The sequence below is a fragment of the Grammomys surdaster genome, unplaced genomic scaffold, assembly GCF_004785775.1.
Source record: "Grammomys surdaster isolate TR1022 unplaced genomic scaffold, NIH_TR_1.0 334, whole genome shotgun sequence".
Classification (NCBI taxonomy): Eukaryota; Metazoa; Chordata; class Mammalia; order Rodentia; family Muridae; genus Grammomys; species Grammomys surdaster.
The window spans coordinates 5,546,264-5,567,843 of NW_021604753.1; the positions used below are offsets into that span (position 1 = coordinate 5,546,264).

Below are 21,580 nucleotides of genomic sequence, written 5' to 3' on the forward strand. Positions count from 1 at the left end.
ACCTCCGGATGCTCCCGCTATGGAGATGGTGGTTGTAGATCCCAGAAAGGAGTTGCAGGACAAAATTTCTTAAACAACAAATTTCTCTCCTTAAACAATTAGAGTTAGAAAAAGAGTATCAGGACTTAATTAATCAGTTACAAAAATTAAGGACAGGGAAGATGTCTCGAGAGGGCGAGGCTAATTGTGAAAATCACCCAGGTCCTTGTGTTCCTCAACCCGGAGTCCAAAGGCAGCCCCTGTCCTCTGGTTTTAGTACAGATCAGCCAGAGGAGGGGGAGGCTGAGTTTTTCCCTGTATCAGAGACTAGAGATGGTCAAGGGGTTGCGTGGAGACATCACACAGGGTTTAATTTTCAAATTATTAAAGAATTAAAAAATTCGGTGGCACAATATGGTGCCACTGCTCCCTTTACTCTTGCAATCTTAGAATCTGTTACAGAGGAGTGGCTGACTCCTGGTGATTGGAATACTCTAGTGAGAGCAGTTCTTAGTGGTGGTGACTATCTTATTTGGAAATCAGAATATCATGAGAATTGTAAAGAGACAGCCAGAAGAAATATTCAGGCAGGTAATCATTGGTCCTTTGATGCCTTAGTAGGAGAAGGGCAATTTGCTTCTAGTGATAACCAGATGCAATATGACCCAGGCTTATTTGCTCAAATTCAAAATGTAGCCATGAAGGCTTGGCACAAACTCCCGGTAAAGGGAGACCCTGGTGTATCTTTGACCTCAGTCAGACAAGGGCCTGACGAATGATTTTCTGATTTTGTTCATCGATTAATGACAACAGCAGGAAGGATTTTTGGTAATTCAGAGGCAGGTGTAGATTATGTGAAACAGCTTGCATATAAAAATGCAAATCCTGCCTGCCAAGCGGCCATTAGACCCTATAGGAAAAAGACAGACTTTACTGGGTATATCAGACTCTGTTCTGACATAGGGCCCTCCAACCAACAGGACTTAGCTATGGCAGCTGCCATGCAAGGACAATCAGTAAGAGATTTTTTGGCAAGCAGAGACAAAAAGGCCTGTTTTAAATGTGGCAAGCCTGGACACTTTGCAAAAGATTGCAAGGCAGAAAATGAGTTAACACAGAGACAGCCTAGAAAACAGCCTGGCCTATGCCCACATTGCAAACATGGAAGGCATTGGGCTAGTGAATGTAGGTCCAAGACAGATGCACAAGGAAACACCCTTTCCCATAATCAGGGAAATGGGAACAGGGGCCAGCCCCAGGCCCCGAACCAACAGAAGCCAAAGCAGTCTTATGGGGCAGTCAGTTTCATACCAGCAAACAACAACCCCTTTCAGAACTTAGTCGAGCAACACCAGGAAGCGCAGGACTAGACCTCAGTTCTGCCACCCACACAGTATTAACCCCAGAAATGGGACCTTACCCACTGGATTGTTTGGACCACTCTATCCAAATGTGTTTGACCTGAAAGTGGGAAGAAGCAGTGCTACTATGCAGGGACTACAATTTTTTCTTGGAGTTATAGACAATGATTATCAAGGTGAGATTAAGGTAATGGCCAAGGCAATACAGAATACAGTCACCATTCCTACAGGAAGGAGGATAGCTCAACTATTGTTACTTCCATTGATCCCTACTAATCACAAATATAAGAGTCCTAAGAGAGAGGATCAAGGCTTTGGTTCCTCTGATGCATACTTTGGTTCCTCTGATTCTCAAATGACAGATGCCACATGCTGGCTGTCAGAGAGACTGATTAAACAAATAGACAACAATAAAAAATCCAGGGAGGAGAAATCCCTTAGAAAGCATATTTTTTCTTTGCAGGAAACATGAAGATGCTTCACTGGAGCGAATCAACCAGCATACCTGACTTGGAAAGTTCTCAGTGCAGAAGAAGACATCACCACCCGCACCTCCAGAGTGGCTCTATTAGACTCTTGGTTCCCTGATTTATAATTTAGTGGGGTACATTGTTTAGACCCAAGAGAGAACCCATTACCATAGTTACTATAGTTGTTTTTTTGTGTTTGAGATTGATTGGGGCAGGGACAGGGATTTCCTTACTTGTTTTGTTAAGATCAAAGTTATGATCAGTTCTGTACTTTTATAGATTTAGTTTTAGAAAATAGTGTTACAGAATAGAAGAGGCTTATACTTTTTACTCCTCCAAAAGAGGGAGTTGTGCACTACCCTTAAAAAAGAGTGTTGCTGTGAGGCAGAATGGTTTACACCAACCATTCAGACAGCATTAAGTCTCTTGTCATTTGGGTTCATGCTGTTCAACAGACTGATGGCTTTTGTACGACAACAGATAGATGCTATTCAAATGAAACCCATACAGGTCCATTATTATGGGCTGGAAGTAGGGGACTCTAAAACCTCTGTCATCAAGACTGATGAGGATTAACCCCTAACTTATGCACTAAGCCGGATAGTCAATGACGGGTAAGAGAACACCTCAAGACCCTTGCCCCTAACTGGGAGGCCTCACCATCCTAAGACAGGAGCTCAACCAATGGCTGTTGAGTATCCAGAGACGGGAAAGAGAGGCTGGGGTCCTTTGTTCCAACCTAAGACAGACACGATTTCTGTAAGTTTTCCCAGCCTTCCCTTTTGAAAACAAATTTAAAAAGGGGGACCTGTTGGGAGTTGACTCCTAGCCCAAAAGCGGCTATCATCTTTACAACCATCTCGAGCCATATACCCTGACAAGAGACTTGTTTTCAACAGCCCAAAACAGCTGAGCACACTCTGATAAATATCTTGTTTTTCTCACATATCTTGTTTTGCTGTTTAGTGCTGCCAGCTGCAAGGTGCACATGGTCTCCTCACTGCTAGCTAGGCACACGTGATATCCACGCTGCAAGGCACATGACGTAGTGCCTTCAGCTGTGCTTGTCCACGAGGGCAAGGCACGTGGTAAAGGGTATAAATACCCAGGTTTTCCTTTCAATAAACGAGACTTGATCAGACTTGATCAGACTTGATCAGACTTGATCAGACTTGATCAGACTTGATCAGACTCCCTGTCTTGTCTCCATTCTTTGCATCTCTGTCCCCACTCTCTCTCTTGCTAGGCCCTGACCCACAGACTGGAGCAGCAGAACGGGCCGTTACAAAGTGGCCCCCGAACGTGAGGCAGCTCGGGCGGCTACAAAAAATATGATAAATTATTCTAGGCGTTTCTCCATTAAAAATCCACCCCAACAGAAATATGCATGAAAAAACACTCCTTCTGCTTGACAAAAACCATCTAAAAGAAATATAAATGCTTACAATTAGACAAACATTTCTGAACTCATAAAAACAGATGCTGTGTGTGTGGGGTGTGGAGATAAACATGGTGGAGGAGGAAGTGGGCCAGAGAGCAAGGTACCACAGGCTCCTCCCACTCCTGGAAGGGCCCGGATCCACTGTACACAGTGTGTGCTCTGACATAGCTCCTGGCACACCACTGGTAAGACAACACAAAGGACCCAAGGCAGCGGCTGCTTCCCCTGTCTTCACAGAAACCTCCCTGGAGGATCTGACTCACCCCTACAGGTGAGTTGATTTGGCTAAACAACACAGATTGTAACCTATTTGCCCTTGAATACATAAACATACCCTAATTGGCTAAAAAGCTATATACAATCTTGTGTAATAAATAATAAAGTTAGATCTCCACTCGAATGTTGGTCTCTGGAGCCTGAGTCCCGGGCATCTTCTCTACTCTCCCTCACTTACAGGTCCCTGTTCCCACAGCTATGGCAAAAGGCATGATCTTTTTACAGACAGCATCCCACTGTGAATAAAATGTGTTAAATCTTAAAAAAATCTGAAGCATTGGAAGGTTTATTTATTTATTTTTTAAAGATTTATTTATTTATTATATATGAATACACTGTAGCTGTCTTCAGACACACCAGAAGAGGGCATCAGATCTCATTACAGATGGTTGTGAGCCACCATGTGGTTGCTGGGATTTGAACTCAGGACCTCTGGAATAGCAGTCAGTGCTCTTAACCACTGAGCCATCTCTCCAGCCCCATTGGAAGGTTTATACCATGTCTCTTGCCTAGAAGACAGCTTCTCTTATTTGTCTTATGGTAACAGCCTCTCAGGTGTCCCAGGCTGGCCTTGAACTCCTTACATAGCAGAGGATGACCCTGAATTCCTGGTTTGTCTGTTTCCAACTTCCTAGTGCTGGGATTACAGGTGTGATCCACTAAGTCCAGCTTAAACAGCTTCATGCAGGGCTTGGTCAAGCCAAGCTTGAAGATCACATCTTATTATTGGTTTTTTATGAATTCATCATGGAGCCCTTGCTTTCACTGTCTCTCTCTCTCACTTACTCCCTGCCCCCACATCCTCCACTTGCTTCTGGCTCCTTTCTCTCCTTCCCCAAGTTAGTCCCCATTCCACCCTGGCATCACTTGTACTGACTGCCTTCTTTATGCTACATTTCTCTTTGTCCTTCAAAATCAAAGTCATAGGTCTTTGTTGCCCAGGCCCTATGCTGTGACTTCCAGTGTTGCTTGTGAGTTCAGCTCCAGCCCTTAACTCTGTGCTGCTGACAGCCATGCAACTAGCTTTGGCCAATAGAAAAGATGGGAGCATTTGAAAGCCAGTGTAGAGTTTCAGTCTCAATAGACTTAGAGCAATATCAGAATAAGCCCAGTGTGACAAGCTGGAGGATCAGAGACCCATGGAGCAGAGACAGGCCACTTCAGGCATAAACTACATCAGGTGACAGCCAGCTAGCCCTTAGACCTGCAGATGGCTCCAACAAGGCTACTGACCTAACTTCTGGTCAGCCCTAAATGCATGAGCAATATGAATGGCACATGCCCCAGTCTATAACTAGCCATTAGGCAATATCCTCATGACAGCAGACATGAGACATTTTTGAAGCCTTCACGATGGCCGGGTTTGTTTCACATATGTCTTTAGTAGATGCTCTGAAAGTGCCCCTAAGGAGCCTGTGTGCCTGCCTCCTGGGACTTTGTTTCTGGGAGGTTGACTCACCTTAGATCTAGGTCCTGGGACTTCTGTCTTCATGAGTGGTCCATCATAATCAAACTCAATGTCAACTTTGGCAGCGGCTTGGCTGATATATCTGAATCCTGTAATACAGAAGACAGATGGGACCCTTGTTGACAAGATGCAAGGAGGAGCAGCCCCCAACAGGTGCCCTCAGTCCTTAACAGGTGGTCCCAGACCTCAGCTTTGTTCTGACAAGGTCACCTTACTCCACTTCATCTGAACAAGTCTAGACACTTAGACACTGAGAACAACAAAGATTCCAAAATGGAAAAACCAGGGCCAATGATGTTGGAGGAAAGCAGGCATGCTCCTATTGTAAGGCAGAAGGATGAGCCGAGGTAAGTGTGTGTGTGTGTGTGTGTGTGGGAGAGAGAGGACAACTTTTGGGGGTTGGTTCTTTCCTTCCACTGTGGGTTCAGGAATTGAACTTGGGATTTTACTCTTGAATGGCAAGTGCTTTCACCTGCTGAGCTATCCTACCAGTCCAACAACTTCTTTCTAGGAGTTGGAGAGATGGCTCAGCTGCTAAGAGTGCTTGTTGTTCTTACAGAGGACCGAGTTTGGCTCCTGGCACCTACCCACATTAGGCAGAATACAACAGTCTGTAATCTCTCTCTCTCTCTCTCTCTCTCTCTCTCTCTCTCTCTCTCTCTCTCTCTCACACACACACACACACACACACACACACACACACACACACACTCACACATACACACCTTAGAAAAGAAATTCAAAGGCTGGAGAGACAGCTCAGTGGTTAAGGCCAAAGGCTGCTCTTCCAGAGGTTTTGAGTCAGATCTCTCACATCCACACGGTGCCTCAGAACGCTCTATAATAGGGATCTGATACCCTTTTCTGTTGTGCAGCCACACATGCAGACAAAGCACCCATATACAAAAAATACATAAAGACAAAACAAAGCCAGTCCAAATAAATTCAGATGGATAGCCGGGTGGTGGCGGCGCACGCCTTTAATCCCAGCACTTGGCAGGCAGAGGCAGGCAGATTTCTGAGTTCGAGGCCAGCCTGGTCTACAGAGTGAGTTCCAGGATAGCCAGGACTATAAAGAGAAACCCTGTCTCGGAAAAACCAAAAAAAAAAAAAAATCAGATGGATATATAGAGAGTGGAATCTCTCCATTTTGGCACTGCTGACATGTTGGCTGGTGATCCTTTGATGCTCAAACACTGCAGGACACTCAGGGCCATCCTTACATCTGACCACAAGATACAATGTGCACCTATTCCTGGGGAAGCTCCAAGAGGGGAGCTGGGTGCAACATCATGCATCTAGTTACAGACAATAGGGAAGCTGAGGCAGGAGAGCCCTTGAGCCCCAGGAATTTAAGGCCACTTTGTGAATTATCATGAGGCCCTGTCTATATTGGTTACTATTTTCATTGCTGTAATGAAATTTCTGGAAAAGGCAACTCAAGGAAGAATGAGTTTCTTTTGGCTCACAGGAGGAGGGGTTACAGTCATCATGGTGGGAGAGGCTGGGGCAGGATTGTGGGGTCACACTGCTCACAGCCAGGAAGAGATGAATGCTGCTCCCCAACTGGATTTCTCCTTTTCCTTCAGTCTGGGATCTCAGTGCGTGGAAAGGCCCACCCACAGGGAAAGTGGGTCTTTTGGAAGACCTACCTCAGCTTAATCTTGAAACTCCCTCACAGGCATGTCTAGGGTTTGTCTCCTATGTAATTCTAGATCCTGTCAAGTCGGCAGTCAATATTAACCACCATGGGGCCTCGGGAGAGGGCTCAGATGTTTAAGTACTTGCCACGCAAGCATGAGGATCTTAGTTCCATCCTTAGCTCCCACATTAAAAACAAAACAAATGGGCAAGGTGGCTAATTCCAGTGTCATGGAGGTAGGAGCATAAGGATCCCCAGGGTGTGGTGGCCAGCCAGTCTAGCTGATAGGTGAGTTCCAGGTCCACTGAGAGACCCTGACTCAAAAATTAAACAGGACAGGAACTGAGGAGGGTGTCTGACCTCTGATCTCCACTTGCATATATAACAACATATATACATACCTATACACATGCCCCCATATGTGACACACTATCATACTATTTCAAGAAGGAAGAGCAAGGGAGGGAGGAAAAGAATCCTCTAGGAGAAAGTAAATTTACAGATTAAAGTGGTCCTCATTTAACAGATCCGTTTGCTGTTGCTGAAAAGTTCTGGCCTCAAGTCATTGGTTTGAATCCCATTTGGCATTTTGCAGAGTAATAAATTTACTGAAGAGCTAAGTTTCCAGACTAGTCCCACAGTCACTCCTGTTCAGCGCGTGGTCAGCCACACAAAGATGGCCTGGAGCCCAAGCCTGCCTCATTCCAGAGGAAAGGACAGCTGTAAGCATGCCAGGGTCGACAGGGACTCCTAGCAGTCCACTTGCTGTTGCTGCTCATCCTAACCTTCCTGGCAGGCTCAAAGCTAATTAGCATCTGTCGCTGAGTTCCCATGCTGTTGTAACTATATGAAAGCAGAGGCTCATGGGACATATGGGTGGTTGCACTATCCTTATATAGATGGATGTGTGCATTTACTACCCATCTATTATCTATCTGCTGCTATCTACTTCCTATCATCTATCACTTTATCTTCTATCATCTATCAGTCATCTCCTCACTTCTCTATCATTTACTGATCTATCTGCCTGTCTGTTTATTATCTATCATCTATGTTCTATCTATATTCTATCTATAGCCTATCATCTACCAAACTTCTAGGGTCTGGAAAGATGACTCAGTAGTTGCTCTCAGTAGTTTGCCTACTCTTGATTCCCTATAGTCCCAGATCCATGGAATGAATATATATATATATATATATATATATATATATATATATATATATATATTTGCTTCTGAGGACACCTGCACACACAGGCACACACATACACAGATACATATGCATATAAATAAAAATATATCTTTTAGAAAAATCAATCTATTAGTCATCTATCTACCTACTGTCCACCTTCTATCTGCCTTACCGTCTCCATCTCACAGGACTAGAGCTCAGAGATACTGAACTAATATGTTAGCAGTTGAGGCGTGTACAAATATCTGGGTTCAATTCCCAGCACTGTAAACACATGCACACAAACACACACACACACACAGATGCATAGGCATGCATGCACATACACAGATATGAACACACACATATGCGTGTGCATGTAACACATGCACGCACACATGCATGTACATGCACATGCATACATGCACATACAGGCATGCATGCACACACACACACACACATGCATACACATACACATGCACACTTGAATGTGCCAAAATCTCATGACACATATTGGTGCATAAATGTACATAGTTTGTCAATCATTCTATGTAAAATTATGATACTAGAAAACACATCTAGATGTATTCTTGACTCTTAGTTGCTTATCAAAAGCTTCTCAAGCAAGGACATACTGTGAGGCAGAGTTTTAAACGCCGTATTTGACACAGCTGGCATATACCACTCCTGCTAAAGCACGAAGAAAATATTTTCTCTTTTCTTTTGACCCTGAAAAGGATGTTTCTAGAGTTCATTTCATTGGAAGAGTTAAATGTTACAGCATTCATCTAGTGGTGATGGCGCACGCCTTTACTCCCAGTACTCAGGAGGCAGAGGCAGGCAGATCTCTGAGTTTGAGGCCAGCTTGGTCTACAGAGTAAGTTTCAGGATAGCTGGGGATATGCAGAGAAACCCTGTCTCAGAAAAACAAAACAAAACAAAACAAAAAACAACAACAAAAATTATAGCGCTCAGTGATGACCTTTAAATTTGATCGGCTCATTTTATTTTTATGAGAGTGTTTTGCATGTAGGCATATCTGCACCATGTGTGTACCGGTGCCTGAGCAGGAGGGGGCGCTCTCAGGAGAGAGCATCCGATCCACTGGAACTGGAGTTACAGGTAGTTGTGAGCCTCCGCGTGGGTTCTGGGAATTGAACCCTGGTCCTCTGTAAGAATAAGTGTTCTGGACCAGTGAGCCATCTCGCAGACCCCCACTGATGAGTTTCTGATGCTAACCTATTCACTCCTTCCCTGGCCAGACTCAGGGTAACAACATCGATTCCAATGAGATCCATGTAGAATAGAAATGTAAATTCTGATAAAAAGGGCTTTCCACCAAGTCAGCCTTGTTCGATTTCCAGCCAAGGAGCAAACTGAAAAATGAGAAGTTTGCTAGCTTTTCCCCAGTGAGGACATAAAAGGCTTTATTTTCTACAGGAAAAAAGAATTAAAAAAAAATTACATTCAGCAGCCGGGCACAGGGTGAATGCTATGCTTACATTATTGAGGACAGAAGGTCAGAGAGGTTAGTGAATTCACCTAAGCTCACACAGCTATTAACCTGAAAACCTAACTTTCTGACTCTTCCCTGGCCTATGGAAACCCTGCTGCCACATCTGATGCCTCAGCAAGAGCAGCACTTCTCCCAGACTCGGATTCTTATCGGAATCACAGAGAATAATAAAGGTCTGTAGAAAGCAGGCGTGTGTCATGGGTTCACAAGACTGGACACAGTGGATGAAGAAGGTTCACTAGCTCAGCCTCTGTGGCTGACGGCACTCATCCCTGAAAGGGGCTGGTCTGGTGCTGCCTGCATTCAACGCTAAATTCTGTACCCCAAGATCTGGTAGCTCCAAGGCAAGCAAAAGCAGCAAATGCTTTTACTGGCTGAGCCAACTCTCTTGTCTTAAAAAATTAAAATATCGCTGGGCGGTGGTGGCGCACGCCTTTAATCCCAGCACTTGGGAGGCAGAGGCAGGCGGATTTCTGAGTTCGAGAGTTCGAGGCTAGCCTGGTCTACAGAGTGAGTTCCAGGACAGCCAGGGCTACACAGAGAAACCCTGTCTCGAAAAACAACAACAACAAAAAATTAAATTATCATACCCAGAAAACAATTGTTCTTTATGTAAACCTGAACAATGTGGAGGTAAAGAGCCCTGCCTGCCTCTCACTCAGTCAGTCAGTGTGTATATGTGTGTAAAATGCATGTCCACCTCTCCCCCGACCCCCTCAGTTTTGGAGACAGGGTCTCTCAGTGAACCTAGAACTCAATGATTTGGGTGAGAAACCACAGGGACCCTCCTGCCTCTTTTAACAGTGCTGGGATTGCAGGCATGTGCCTTCACAGCCAGCTTTTACACAGCCAGCTTTTACAAAGTAGCTGCTGATTCTCATACTTGTGTGACAAGTCCTTTTTATTAAGACCAGAGAGTTGACTCAGCTGGTAAAAAACCCTGAGCCATCTCCCCAGGCCCTTTTAGTCTGTTTTTGAGACAAGATCTTACGACATTGGCCTAGAACTCCCTATGTAGCACTCCAGACTGGCCTTAAAGGAGCCTTCTGCCTCAGCATCCTGGTGCTGGGATTACGGAGCTAATAGGTTAAAATAAATAAGTAAAATTAATGACTCGGTGACAAATTCCTGACTTGCTGCAGGTCAGCACGGCTGGACAGCCCCATGCTGTGCGTGATTAGATGGAGCAGGTCAGAGTTCACAGCTGGAGCTCAGTGCCTAAACACTCAAGTCAGACAGTTACCAGCTGGAGGCTGTGTGTACCCCTCCTGGCACTGTTCCCTTCACTTCTCTTTTTCCTGTTCCATCTTCCTTTCCTCCCTCCCTCCCTTCTTTCTATTTAGACAAGGTTTATTACATAGACAAGGCTGTCCTTGAACTCTTGACTCTCCTTCCTTAACCTTGGATGCCGAAACTATATATGGCCACTGGCATCATTCATGCTTTTAACTTCAGCTTTCTTTCTTTCTTTCTTTCTTTCTTTCTTTCTTTCTTTCTTTCTTCCTTCCTTCCTTCCTTTCTTCCTTTCTTCCTTTCTTCCTCTCTCTCTCTCTCTCTCTCTCTCTCTCTCTCTCTCTCTCTCTCTCAATCTCTCTCTCTTTCTTTTCATGTTTCATGCACCCAAGGTAGCCTTGGACTTGCAATATAGCTGACAATGACCTTGAATTCCTGATTCTTCTGAACTACTGAGTTTTGGGATTAAGGGTAGTTATCACCTCACCCATTTGTGTAATTGTATGTATGTGTAACTGTTCAAATGTGTGTGTTGGGCACTAGAAGCTGACAGTAGGTATCTTCTTCAGTTCTCCTACTGAGGCAGGGTCTCTTGATGAACCCTGGACTGATTAGTCTACCTAGTTACCCTGCCTTGGGGAGCTCCTCTCTCTAAATCCCAAAGGCTGGGCACATAAGCAGGCTGCCACGCCCACCTCCTTTTGTGTTGAGATAGGAATTCCAGTTCTCACATTAAATTCCTTATCTGTTGAGCCACCTCCTCAGCCTGGCTACCCCAGTTTATACAGCGCCGGGGATTAAATCTTGTGTGTGCTAGGAACACTCTCTGCCCCTGAGGTACACACACCCTCAGCCTGCCTCTGTGGGTTTCTGTACTCCTTGGCACTAACCACAGCACTGTGTGTTTCTTTCTGGGTCCTTCTGGCTTAGAGGCCACCCCTCCTAAGCAGAGTGGCTCTCAGCTGCATTGACTCCCTTCCTACATGAGAAGTGTCCATCTGTGGACGGGTGGGTAGCCATGGTGATAGTCTCACTGAAGAAGCTAGGGAAGAACCAGGCAGATCCTTCTGTCCTCAAGGACTCTGACCACAGACCCCTCGTTTGCACTATCTCTTAAGGAGCAGGTTATGTCAGGACCTTGGCTGGGCTTACCAGTGAAGAAGTGGAGGTTTTTCTGGAGACTGCAGGGCAGCCGTCGGGTAATCAACAAGAAGGCCATGACCCCCTCCTTCAGGAAGAGGAACCCCCTTCACTTGTTGTCCTGAAAGAGACCAAAACCACAGACTTAGACCCATGGGACCACACCTCTGCATCCTAAACCCACCATTGCCCACTTTGTGGAAAAGACTCTTAGGATACAAATTCCCTTACTGTACTCGGAATACTGTCTTTACTCAAGCACATTTTATGCCAAATATACACTTTAATTTACATTCCTTTTCTTTCCATATTCCACACTCCAGACAGGCCGAGTTAGGGATAATGGCTCCCATGTAGGCTCTGCCACAGGGCACCACCACTGGGGAGGCAGGACACAGGAAGTTCTGATTGTGCTTATGCAGGTGTTGGGGCATAGGGCAGTCCTGAAAGCACCATTCTGGGGGTGGGGAAACACAGTCTGAGGTCCTGGGGACAGCCAGAGCTGGCTCGGGGGTCCCTGGGCCTGCAGGTAGGCTGGGGCCGTCTGGTTCTCAGGTTGCTGGGCACCCAGGCACCCCTGGGAGCCATGGGAGAGCTGAGAACAGAGTGGGGGCCCATGGGCTGGATCTGGCCCTGGCCGAGGGGGAAAAGAGGGGAGCTCCAGCTGGATCCTGCAGGAAGAGTTCTTAGCTTTGTCAGCAGGTAGCTTGGCTTGGGTTTGGCTTGGGCTTGATTGGGTCATGGCTGGGAGCTCAGAGAGGCCTTCTACGGGAGATTAGATGGTGGCAGTGGCTCTATAAGCAAAGGCCTTCTTCATGGCTTGCCACAGCAAATCCTGAGGAAAAGAGGCAGGCCATGGTTTTAAGGCTTTTATTGTCATGGCAGAAAGTGGAGGAGTAAAACCGTACCCCACTTCTCAGGGAGGCCTTGAGGTTAAATACCTTTTGCAGGGAAGAGTGTCTGGGAAGGAAAGCTTATTGGCTATGCCCTCCAGGCCTTTAGGTACCTCATCAAAATGGAGATCTGTCTTAAGGTCCACAGGTCACATCCTCTATCTGTGGAGGGGCTTGGGGTTCTGCTCCTATGTGACTGATGGCCACAGATCTATGGAGGGCTGTGGGGAGCTGTAGCTATGTGACAGGAGCTGGGTCACCAGGGTCTAGCCTTTGCTCAACCAGGAACCAGGCTACTTTTCATAGTCCTACAGATGAGCATACCTACTTTCTAGACAGAAAAACAGAGCCCCAGAGAAATGATTCAACTGCTAAAGAACCATGAAGACCTGAGTTTGATCCCTAGAGACCTTGAGAAAAAGCTGGGTGTAGTGCCACATCTAAGTCCCTCCTCCTGTAAAGGAAGAGATGGTGTTGCATTCACCTATGTCCCCTTATGCAAAAGGAAACATGAAGAGTAAGAGGAAGGGGTTCCTACCTGAGCAATACCTTTGTAAGCAAGTGTAGAAGTTTCTTTGCAGCTTAACCACCTTTGCTTTGCTTGCCAGCTCGAGCTGGAATAGTTTCTGCTATTGTGGACAGAAAGTTCTTGAGGGACACCGCACAGTAGCAGATTCTGTACAACCTTATCTTTCGTCTCTGGGAGAATCCACCCCAGAGCTAGCTGCCCTGCGATTTGGAAATCTTAACTCTTCCTGGGCAGAAAGGCTGTCATGTGAGTGTTAGTTGAAATGCTTCAAAGAGTACACTGTCTGGCTCCAGATATCTGCTCCATTGTCCAACAAACAGGGCTCACCTCACTTTAGATCTGAGGAGGGGTTCTTTCAGGAGTGGCTGCCTGATCCCCAAATCTTTCTTTACTTGTAAGAGACTAATTTATTCAGTTAGCCTAGCCACAGTAGATAGAAGGCTTGGATAATAATAATTAATAATAATAAAAAGCTATGTAGTTCAAGGCATGACAGGTAACGACTTTAACCAAGTGCTTAGGAGGAAGAAGTGGGCAGACCACAAGTTGGTTATGTCTTACTGTCCACAGTGAATTCCAGGCTAGCTGGAGGCTGCACAGGGAGAGCCAGACTCAAAAAGCAGTTCAGAGACTCCAGAATATTTCTCTTCATAAGAGGAAAAGTTAGGAGAGGTCAGCAGGCATTAAAACTGTGACCATAAATTAATGCAGAAACCATATTCTTCTCTTGGCAATTTAATGAGTTTTTAAAAAGATGATTCTAATATCCAACTCAAGGCAGGCCTGTTAATTCAGCAGTAGAGTAACTATGTAGAAAAAGTAGCCACCGCCTCTCATTTAAGGCCATTTGTCTCAGAGCGCTGAGATGTCATCATGTAATTCAAGTTTCTTCTATCAAATATGTTTTCTGAGTATCTTGAAGGATGTGAGCCTTAATGTCTGAATAGCCCATAAAACTGAGTCATACCTATGCATGTTCAATGACAAGTCACTCTGGAAAACATGCCCTAGTGACATGTGACATTGAGTGCCCTGTGACTGACACTCACCTTTTAACAAAACAATCTCTGTCAGCCACTCATTCTCAATGGTATTTTTCAAATAATCAGAAGCGTCCATGTTCATTCACTGCCTTCCCCACTAATTCAATCAACCAAAGTTAATTAGGCAGCGGTTACAGGCAAGGCACTGAATAACTTAGGAGGAAGAAAAAACGGGTAAAACACGTTCATAATTCTTTGGCGGAGGACTATGACCAGAGGAGGGTGGGAGAATCCAATGTACTAGGTGCCTTGTTCACCCTGTCATTAACTTCTTAAAATAACCTGGCAAGGTACTCATATAAAGTCTCCACTTCACTGTCAACAATGAACTTTACAGAACACAAAGCAGAAGACCTGGCATGGTACTGCACCTGTAACCTCAGCATTTGGAGGCTGATGCAGGAGGATGTGAGTTTGAGGCCACTCCAGGCTACATAACAAGGTCAAGGTCAGCCAGTGATACACTGAAAGGCCTTGCAACCCAACAACTCCAGAATAGAATCATGACTGATTGCCTGGTATGTACAAGGTGCTACGGGAAGACGGGGCGCTTCCTTCCCAACTAGGCCAGGGGGGTGTCACCTGAGCCACAAAGTGAAATAGATTAGATTCCAAATGCTAGAGAAGGGCAGTTGATACAGAGTGGCAGAGAGACATCGCCAGCAAACGAAGGTACCTAGCCACGCTGTCTGAGGGAGTTTCTGAGGGGAGCAGGACGTGCATCTGCTTGGCACCAGGGTTACCACTGAGCAGACAGCAGGCTTGCTGCAGGACATTGACATAGGAGGGAGGGTAGAGCAGGCCAGAGGCTAACTCCATAATCCTCAGCCTTGATGTTGCTGTGGCTGCTCGGAGACTGGGTTCTGCATTTGTATGACAGTGCACATCTGTAATTCCAGAACTGGACAGAGCCTGTGTGTGACGCTTTAAATGAGAATATTCCCCATAGGCTCATGTCTTTGAACACCCAGTTTCCAGTTGGTGGTTCTGTTTGGGGAGGTTTAGGAGGTGTGGGTCTGTGGGAGAAGTACATCACTAGAGGCAGGTTTTGACAAGTCAGACATCCACACCATTTCAGTGTCTCTCTTTCACGCTGTGCTTCTAGATCTGGGCTCTCCGTTTGCTGCTCCAGCCACTGTGCCTGCCTGCTGCCAAGCCTGAGATAAGAGCCTGTGATGGTGATGGACCCTTACCCCTCCGGAATTGTAGGTACAAATAAAACCTTCCTCTGCAAACTGCCTTGGTCACGGTGCTTTATCATAACAATAGAAGACTGACTAAGGCACTGGGGCAGGGTTATGGAGTTTGGGGCTAGCAAGAGCTACTTGGTTCTTTAAAAAAAAAAAATTACGCCTCCCTCCACCGTGTATAGCACGTGCATACAGAAATGTAGAGTTCAGAGGTCAAACTCTAGGAGTCAGTTCTCCCACCCATTATCTGGGTCTCGGCCACAGAGTTTAGATTCTTACGTTTTGGTCCAAGAGCCTTTACTGGCTGAGCCATCTTGTAGACCCAGAATTACAGGTTCCATGAATTCCAAAGTTATGCTTTATGTTTTCAAGCCTAAGAGCACCATAAAGCAAAAATGCCTCTAACCTCAAACCCCTTTCCCGGGGACAGATACTTCCTGAAATGCTGTTTAGGGGAGACAACAAGCTGTATGTTTTCACTCCCCTGAACAAGTTTCTCTGACCCAACTGCACAGGGTGTGCTTGATCCTGTGTAGGCAGGAAGCATGGCAGGAGGTACATTAGGATGTACACCAGCCCAGATGGACCTGGTGGGAAATACTCAGTCTTATGGGTTTATCTTTATAAGCCTCTGGGAAATGTGGCTTGTCATCATTTTCTGGGAACTCCAGAATGGACCTGGCCAGAGTTCATCGTCCTGGCCAGTATTTAATTAAGGCTTGCTTCAGATTTGGCTCAAAAATTGTGATAGTGATCTTATTCTCCACTGGTGGGATTAACAGTTCCTAAACAGGGTACAGTGCTACTCTCCTGTATAAACAACAAGAGTCTATGAGGTCCTCAAGAAATTATACAGTATCGCCATTTAACAGATTCCACTCAGACACTATGTAACAAGAAAACTGAAAACAGGACTTAAACACACCATTCTCTCACTGCACCATTGTTCAAAATAGCCAAGTGTCCATCAATGGATGGATAAACACAGGAAGGAACAAAGGACAGACACCGGCTATGTCTCAGACAAAGCCCTGTGCTAGATGTTCCATTGGTATGACACTTGAAGAACAGGAAAATCCAGAGTTGTCAAGGTAGATCCGTTGGTAGAGTGCTTGCCTAGCATGCTCAAAGCCTTGGATTCTATCTCCAGTGCTGCATAAACTAGGCATTGTGGCACTGGCTATCCTGGCACTGTGGCACTGAGGTGAACGTAGAAAGGAGTAGCTAAGTATATTCTTAGATATATACTGAGTTCTAGGACAGCCTGTTCTATATGAGGTCTTGTCTCAGAACAATGCACCCACCAAGGCCCGTCTACTCCCCACTCCCCTCCCTGCCTTCCCCAAGCGACTAAGCAAAATGAGAGACCGCTTCTCCCTCCTGAGTACTGGGGTTGCAGGCATGCACCATGCCTGGTCTTGTACTGTAATTCCAACCCTAGGCTCCAGGCACTTGACCCACTGGGCCACATCCCCAGCCTTTGGTGTATTTTATATCTAACTTAATTTGTCAGTCGGATCTGCTTTGGCTCATAGGGTCAGAAGTTCAATGAGCTTGTCTAAATTCCTAGAGATGCCAAGCCAGAGCACTGACTGTTCTTCCGGAGGTCCTGAGTTCAATTCCCAGCAACCACATGGTGACTCACAACCTCCTGTAACAGGATCCGATGCCCTATTCTGGGGTGTCTGAAGACAGCTACAGTATACTTACATACATAAAATAAAAAAATAAATAAAAAATCTTAAAAATAAAAAAAGGTACCAAGCCAGACTTGGTTGTACCAGACTTGTGTTAAGGTCCCACTCAAACCAATCACTCAAACCAAGCATCTCACTTGTACCCCTCCCTCCTATCCTTCTTCCCCTCCCCCTCAGGCGGGGAAGAGCTCTGGACACAGCTCACAATTCCTGCTATCTACTACCATGGGCTAAATACAACAGCAGAACCTGGACACAGGAATTTTGACCCTGAAGGCCAACCATCTCAGAGCTACAAGAGAACAAAGCCTGTGGTGGCTACCTGCAGAAGAGATGTGTGTTATTGCAAAGAAAACCAGATTCGTTACCACTCTTGGCACATCACCCAATTCTTTATACCCTTTAAAGGATGACACCTCAGGGGCTGGGGAGATGGTTCACTTTATAAAGTGCTTGCACCATAAAGCAGAGGCCCTGACGTTAAGTCACAGTACACATATTAAAAATTACACTCTTTTGAGTACGTCTGAGGACATCTGTAATCTCAGCACTGGAAGGATCCCTGGAAAACACTGGTCAGCCAGCCTATCCCAATCTGAGAGCTACAGAATCCATGAGACAGACAGTTTCAAAAAATAGGTGGAGCCAGGCTGGTGAGCTTGTCTTTAAACCTAGTACTCAGGAGGGAGAAGCAGGTGGATCTCTCTGAGTTTGAGGACAGCCTAATCCTCACAGTGAGTTCTAGGACAGCCAGGATTACATGATGAGATCCTGTCTCAAAAACAAACAAATAAACAAACAAACAAGCAAAAATAAAATAAGTGGGAAGTGATGGATGCTAACTCTGGTTATATGTGTGTGTGTAAGACACAGACACACAGATAGACACATAGAGACACATACAGATACACAAACAGACAGACAGACAGACAGACACACCCCTCATCCATGATTTTAATTCTTCATTTTCCTGGGCTGTGACTTCAGGCATGTTAAGTTTCCTCCTCTATAAAATCAGGGTCATATCAAATCTTCCTACTTTGTGGATGGGTGTGGTGTGACTTGAGACCTGGGACATTGGCTCCTGCTATCTGCCTGGCTCAGGAGCAATGGCTGCTTGCACAATCACTGAATAAACACTAAGTGCTTGACAAAGACCTTGAAGATGGACAGCCGGCATCTGACATGTCTTCACTGCACTGTTCAGGCCCTTTACACGGGAAATCTTTGCAGGAACTGTTGGCTAGAGAGTGACACACCTCCCAGGCAGCCCCTCTGGGGCTTCAAGATGGTCTTTCATTCCCCTATCTCACTCAGCCTAAAACAAAGTACTAACAGGGTCTCAGGACATTCCTTTCTGATTTGCAGCTGGCATCTTTCCTGCAGACTCAATGGGACACAATGGCACACAATGGCCAAGTGTCCCTCAAGGCTGTGGGTCTCCATGGAAACCAATAAAGCCAGCCGGGGCTGAGTCTTTGCAGATGATTAGCAGGGCCTCATTCACAGAGTAGTAATGGGTGGCTGACAGCACAGGTTCCAGTTTGAATCACCTTCCTTTCTCCAGAAGAGGCCTAAGAAGTCTGGAGGCATCTGCTTGCATTTACTACAGCAGGAACACGTCCTCCCTCTATACCAGAGTCATCTCCCTCGGCCTGCCTCATGGGGGGTTTATAATTTCATGGTGACCTGTGTAAAGACAGAGGAACAGTGTTCTAGAAATGAGCAAGCATGGACACCTAAGAAAAACCAAGGGGTGCAGAGAGAGGAGCCAAGAGTTGAGCAACAAAGCACAGCTGAGCAGGTATAAGTGTTTGGTGACTCCAGATAAGTATTTTATAGCAGCAACAGAACTGAGACCAGAGCCACACCTTTGCATCAAGGCTGCATACACACTGTTTCCTCTGATCCTGGAAGTCAAATGCACCTACCCTTGTTTACCATGAGGAGAAATGGTTTTGCTTTCCACACAAAACCACTCAGTGAGAGACAGTGGAGTTAGGGCAGAAAGGAGGCAGGTTAGGTGTAAGTGTAATGACCTACTCACATCAATATTCTGTCCCATACCCCACCCTCAAAATCTACTTGTTGCAGGCTATGCCTGCAGATATTATTTGGAGGTGGAGGCTTTGGGAGTGCATTAGGTCACAAGGGTCAATTTGTCACACAAATGAGATCAGTGCCCTCATCAAGATACCTCAGAGAGATCCCTCAAATCTTCCTCCATGAGAGGGCACTGAGAAAAGTTGGTCACCTATGAATCAGAAAGTGGGCCTTCTAGAGACACCAGACTAGCAGCTCAGTCTAAATCTTGGAACTCCAGGCTCCAACACCATGAGGGATAACCTTCTGTTGTCAGTAAAGTATCCAAGTCAATGGCATTTTGTTATAGCAACTTGAAAGGGTATATTAGTCAGAGTTCTCTAGAATCACAGAACTTATGGAATGTCTCTCTATATTAAGGGGATTTATTGTGATGACTTACAGTCTGTAGTCCAACTAACTCAACAATAGGCAGCTGTGAATGGGAAGTCAAAGAATCTAGTAGTTGCTCAGTCCTGTGAGGCTGGGTGTTTCAGCTGGTCCTCTATATATGCTGGAATTCTGAAGGAGGCTTCAGTAGATGTGCAGGCAAGCAAAGTGCAAGCAGGCAGAGAAGAAGGAAGCCTTCCTTCTTCCATCGTCCTTAAGTAGACCTCCAGCAGAAGGTATGGCTGAGATTAAAGATATGTACCATCATGCCTGGGAGTAAGCTGTTCTTTACTTGGAACTTGCTCTGTCCCAGGCTGGCCTTGATGATGTGTTTATAAAAAGATAAAGAGATATAGAATCTGTTCTATGGGGGTGTGTGGGAAGGGGAATCTCAGAGGGCCCATGCTGAGGCATCCCTTCCCCTTGAGGGACCAACCACATGACTATGATATCGTATAGAATAGAGTTTATTTAGGGCATGGGGAGGGGAGTTAAGAGAGTAGTAGAGGCAGAGAAAGGCAGAGAGAGGGAGAGAGTAGAGAAATAGAGGCTGGCCATGAGCATGTAGAGAGAGGGGAAGGGAATGGGAAAGGTTCGAGGGGACGAGTGGGAGCAAGAAGGCAGGAGATCAAGAGAGCAAGAGAGGAAGGAGGGGCAAGCAGCCCTTTTTATAGTGGGCCAGGACTACTTGGCTGTTGCCAGGTAACTGTAGGGGTGGAGTTTAGACAGAATGCTAACACTTGAACTCAGAGATCTGTTGGCCTCTGTCTCCTGGGATTAAAAGGGCATGTATCACATTGCCCAGGCCTAAGCTTTTTGTGGCTACTATGCCTCAAGATCTGGATCAAAATCATGTATCTTCCAGGCGCATGATCTGAATCACAGGTGTGCCCTCCATTTCTGGATTGTACTTCATTCCAGATAGAGTCAAGGTGACAACTGGGAAACCAGGAACAGCCATCCCAAAGGGCTAAGACAGTCTTTTTTTTTTTTTTTTTTCTTTGAGATTGTTTTTTGCTATGTAGCTCTAGGTGGTCTAAAGCACACTGGGTCTACCAAGCTGTGATCTAGAGCAATCCTCTGCCTTCTGTCTCCAGAGACTGGGATTTACCATCCCACTTGATCCTTTGGCAGGCCTTCGCCTGGCATGACATTTATAGCTTCATAGTAACAAGCAGTTCCAGGTAACAAAATAGTTCATGGATCCTAGAGGAAGGGAGGGAGGGAGGAAAGAAGGGAGGGAGGGAAGGAGGGAGGGAGGGAGAAAAGAGCCAGGTATGGTGGTACACATCTTTAATCCTATCACTTGGGAGGTAGAGGCAGACAGATCTCTGTCGGTTCAAGGTCAGCTTTGTGTACACAGTTAGTTCTAGGCCAGCCAGAGTTGCAATGTGATATCATGTCTCAAAGTAATGTGTGATTTCTCACCTTTTCTCTACTGTTCTCATTAACACTTTAAACACTTGTTGTCTAGGTACAGGGAGATAGTGAAGGGGAGACCCAAGGCTGTAGTAAAGACAAATATCTCAGGTACTAATGTCTTGCCTTCCATAACAGAACAATAAACAAGTGGACTCCTACTCCTTTTCTATTTGCATATAATTATGTGTGTGTGTGTGTGTGTGGAGTCTGGGTTTTGAACTTAGAGCTTTAAATAAACATCTACTGTTCCTCTCATTATTAGTTTAAATTATGTGCATCTATATGTAGGTATGGGCACATGAATGCAGGGCCTCCTCCAGGAGCCAGAGGTGTTGGATCCCCTTGGAGCTGTAGTTACAGGTGGTTGCGAGCTGCTTGACACTGGTGCTAGGAGCCAAACTTGGGTCCTCTGCAAGAGCAGTGTGTGCTCTTACCCACTGAGCCATGACTCCAGCCCCTGAACGCAAAGCTTTGTGAATGCTAAGCACAGGGCCTACCGCTGAATCATACACCCCATACACCCCAGGACCATGGTGTATTTGGAAGTCAGGTAGTATAATAACTTCTACTTTGTTCTCTCTCTCTCTCTCTCTCTCTCTCTCTCTCTCTCTCTCTCTCTCTCTCTCTCTCTCCCTCCC

The 21,580-nt window shown here is 45.8% G+C and overlaps 1 protein-coding gene across 1 annotated transcript in view; it reads right to left on the reverse strand.

Annotated features, from left to right (window-relative positions):
* Window positions 1-21,580, reverse strand: part of Abat (4-aminobutyrate aminotransferase) — a 98,098-nt gene that overhangs the window by 35,141 nt on the left and 41,377 nt on the right. Inside the window, exons 2-3 of the mRNA XM_028778311.1 lie at window positions 11,709-11,817; window positions 4,987-5,084 (exon numbers count right to left, since the gene is read on the reverse strand). Coding sequence (XP_028634144.1) covers window positions 4,987-5,084; window positions 11,709-11,775 — 165 coding nt within the window. The 5' untranslated portion in view covers window positions 11,776-11,817. The remainder of the gene's footprint in view (window positions 1-4,986; window positions 5,085-11,708; window positions 11,818-21,580) is intronic.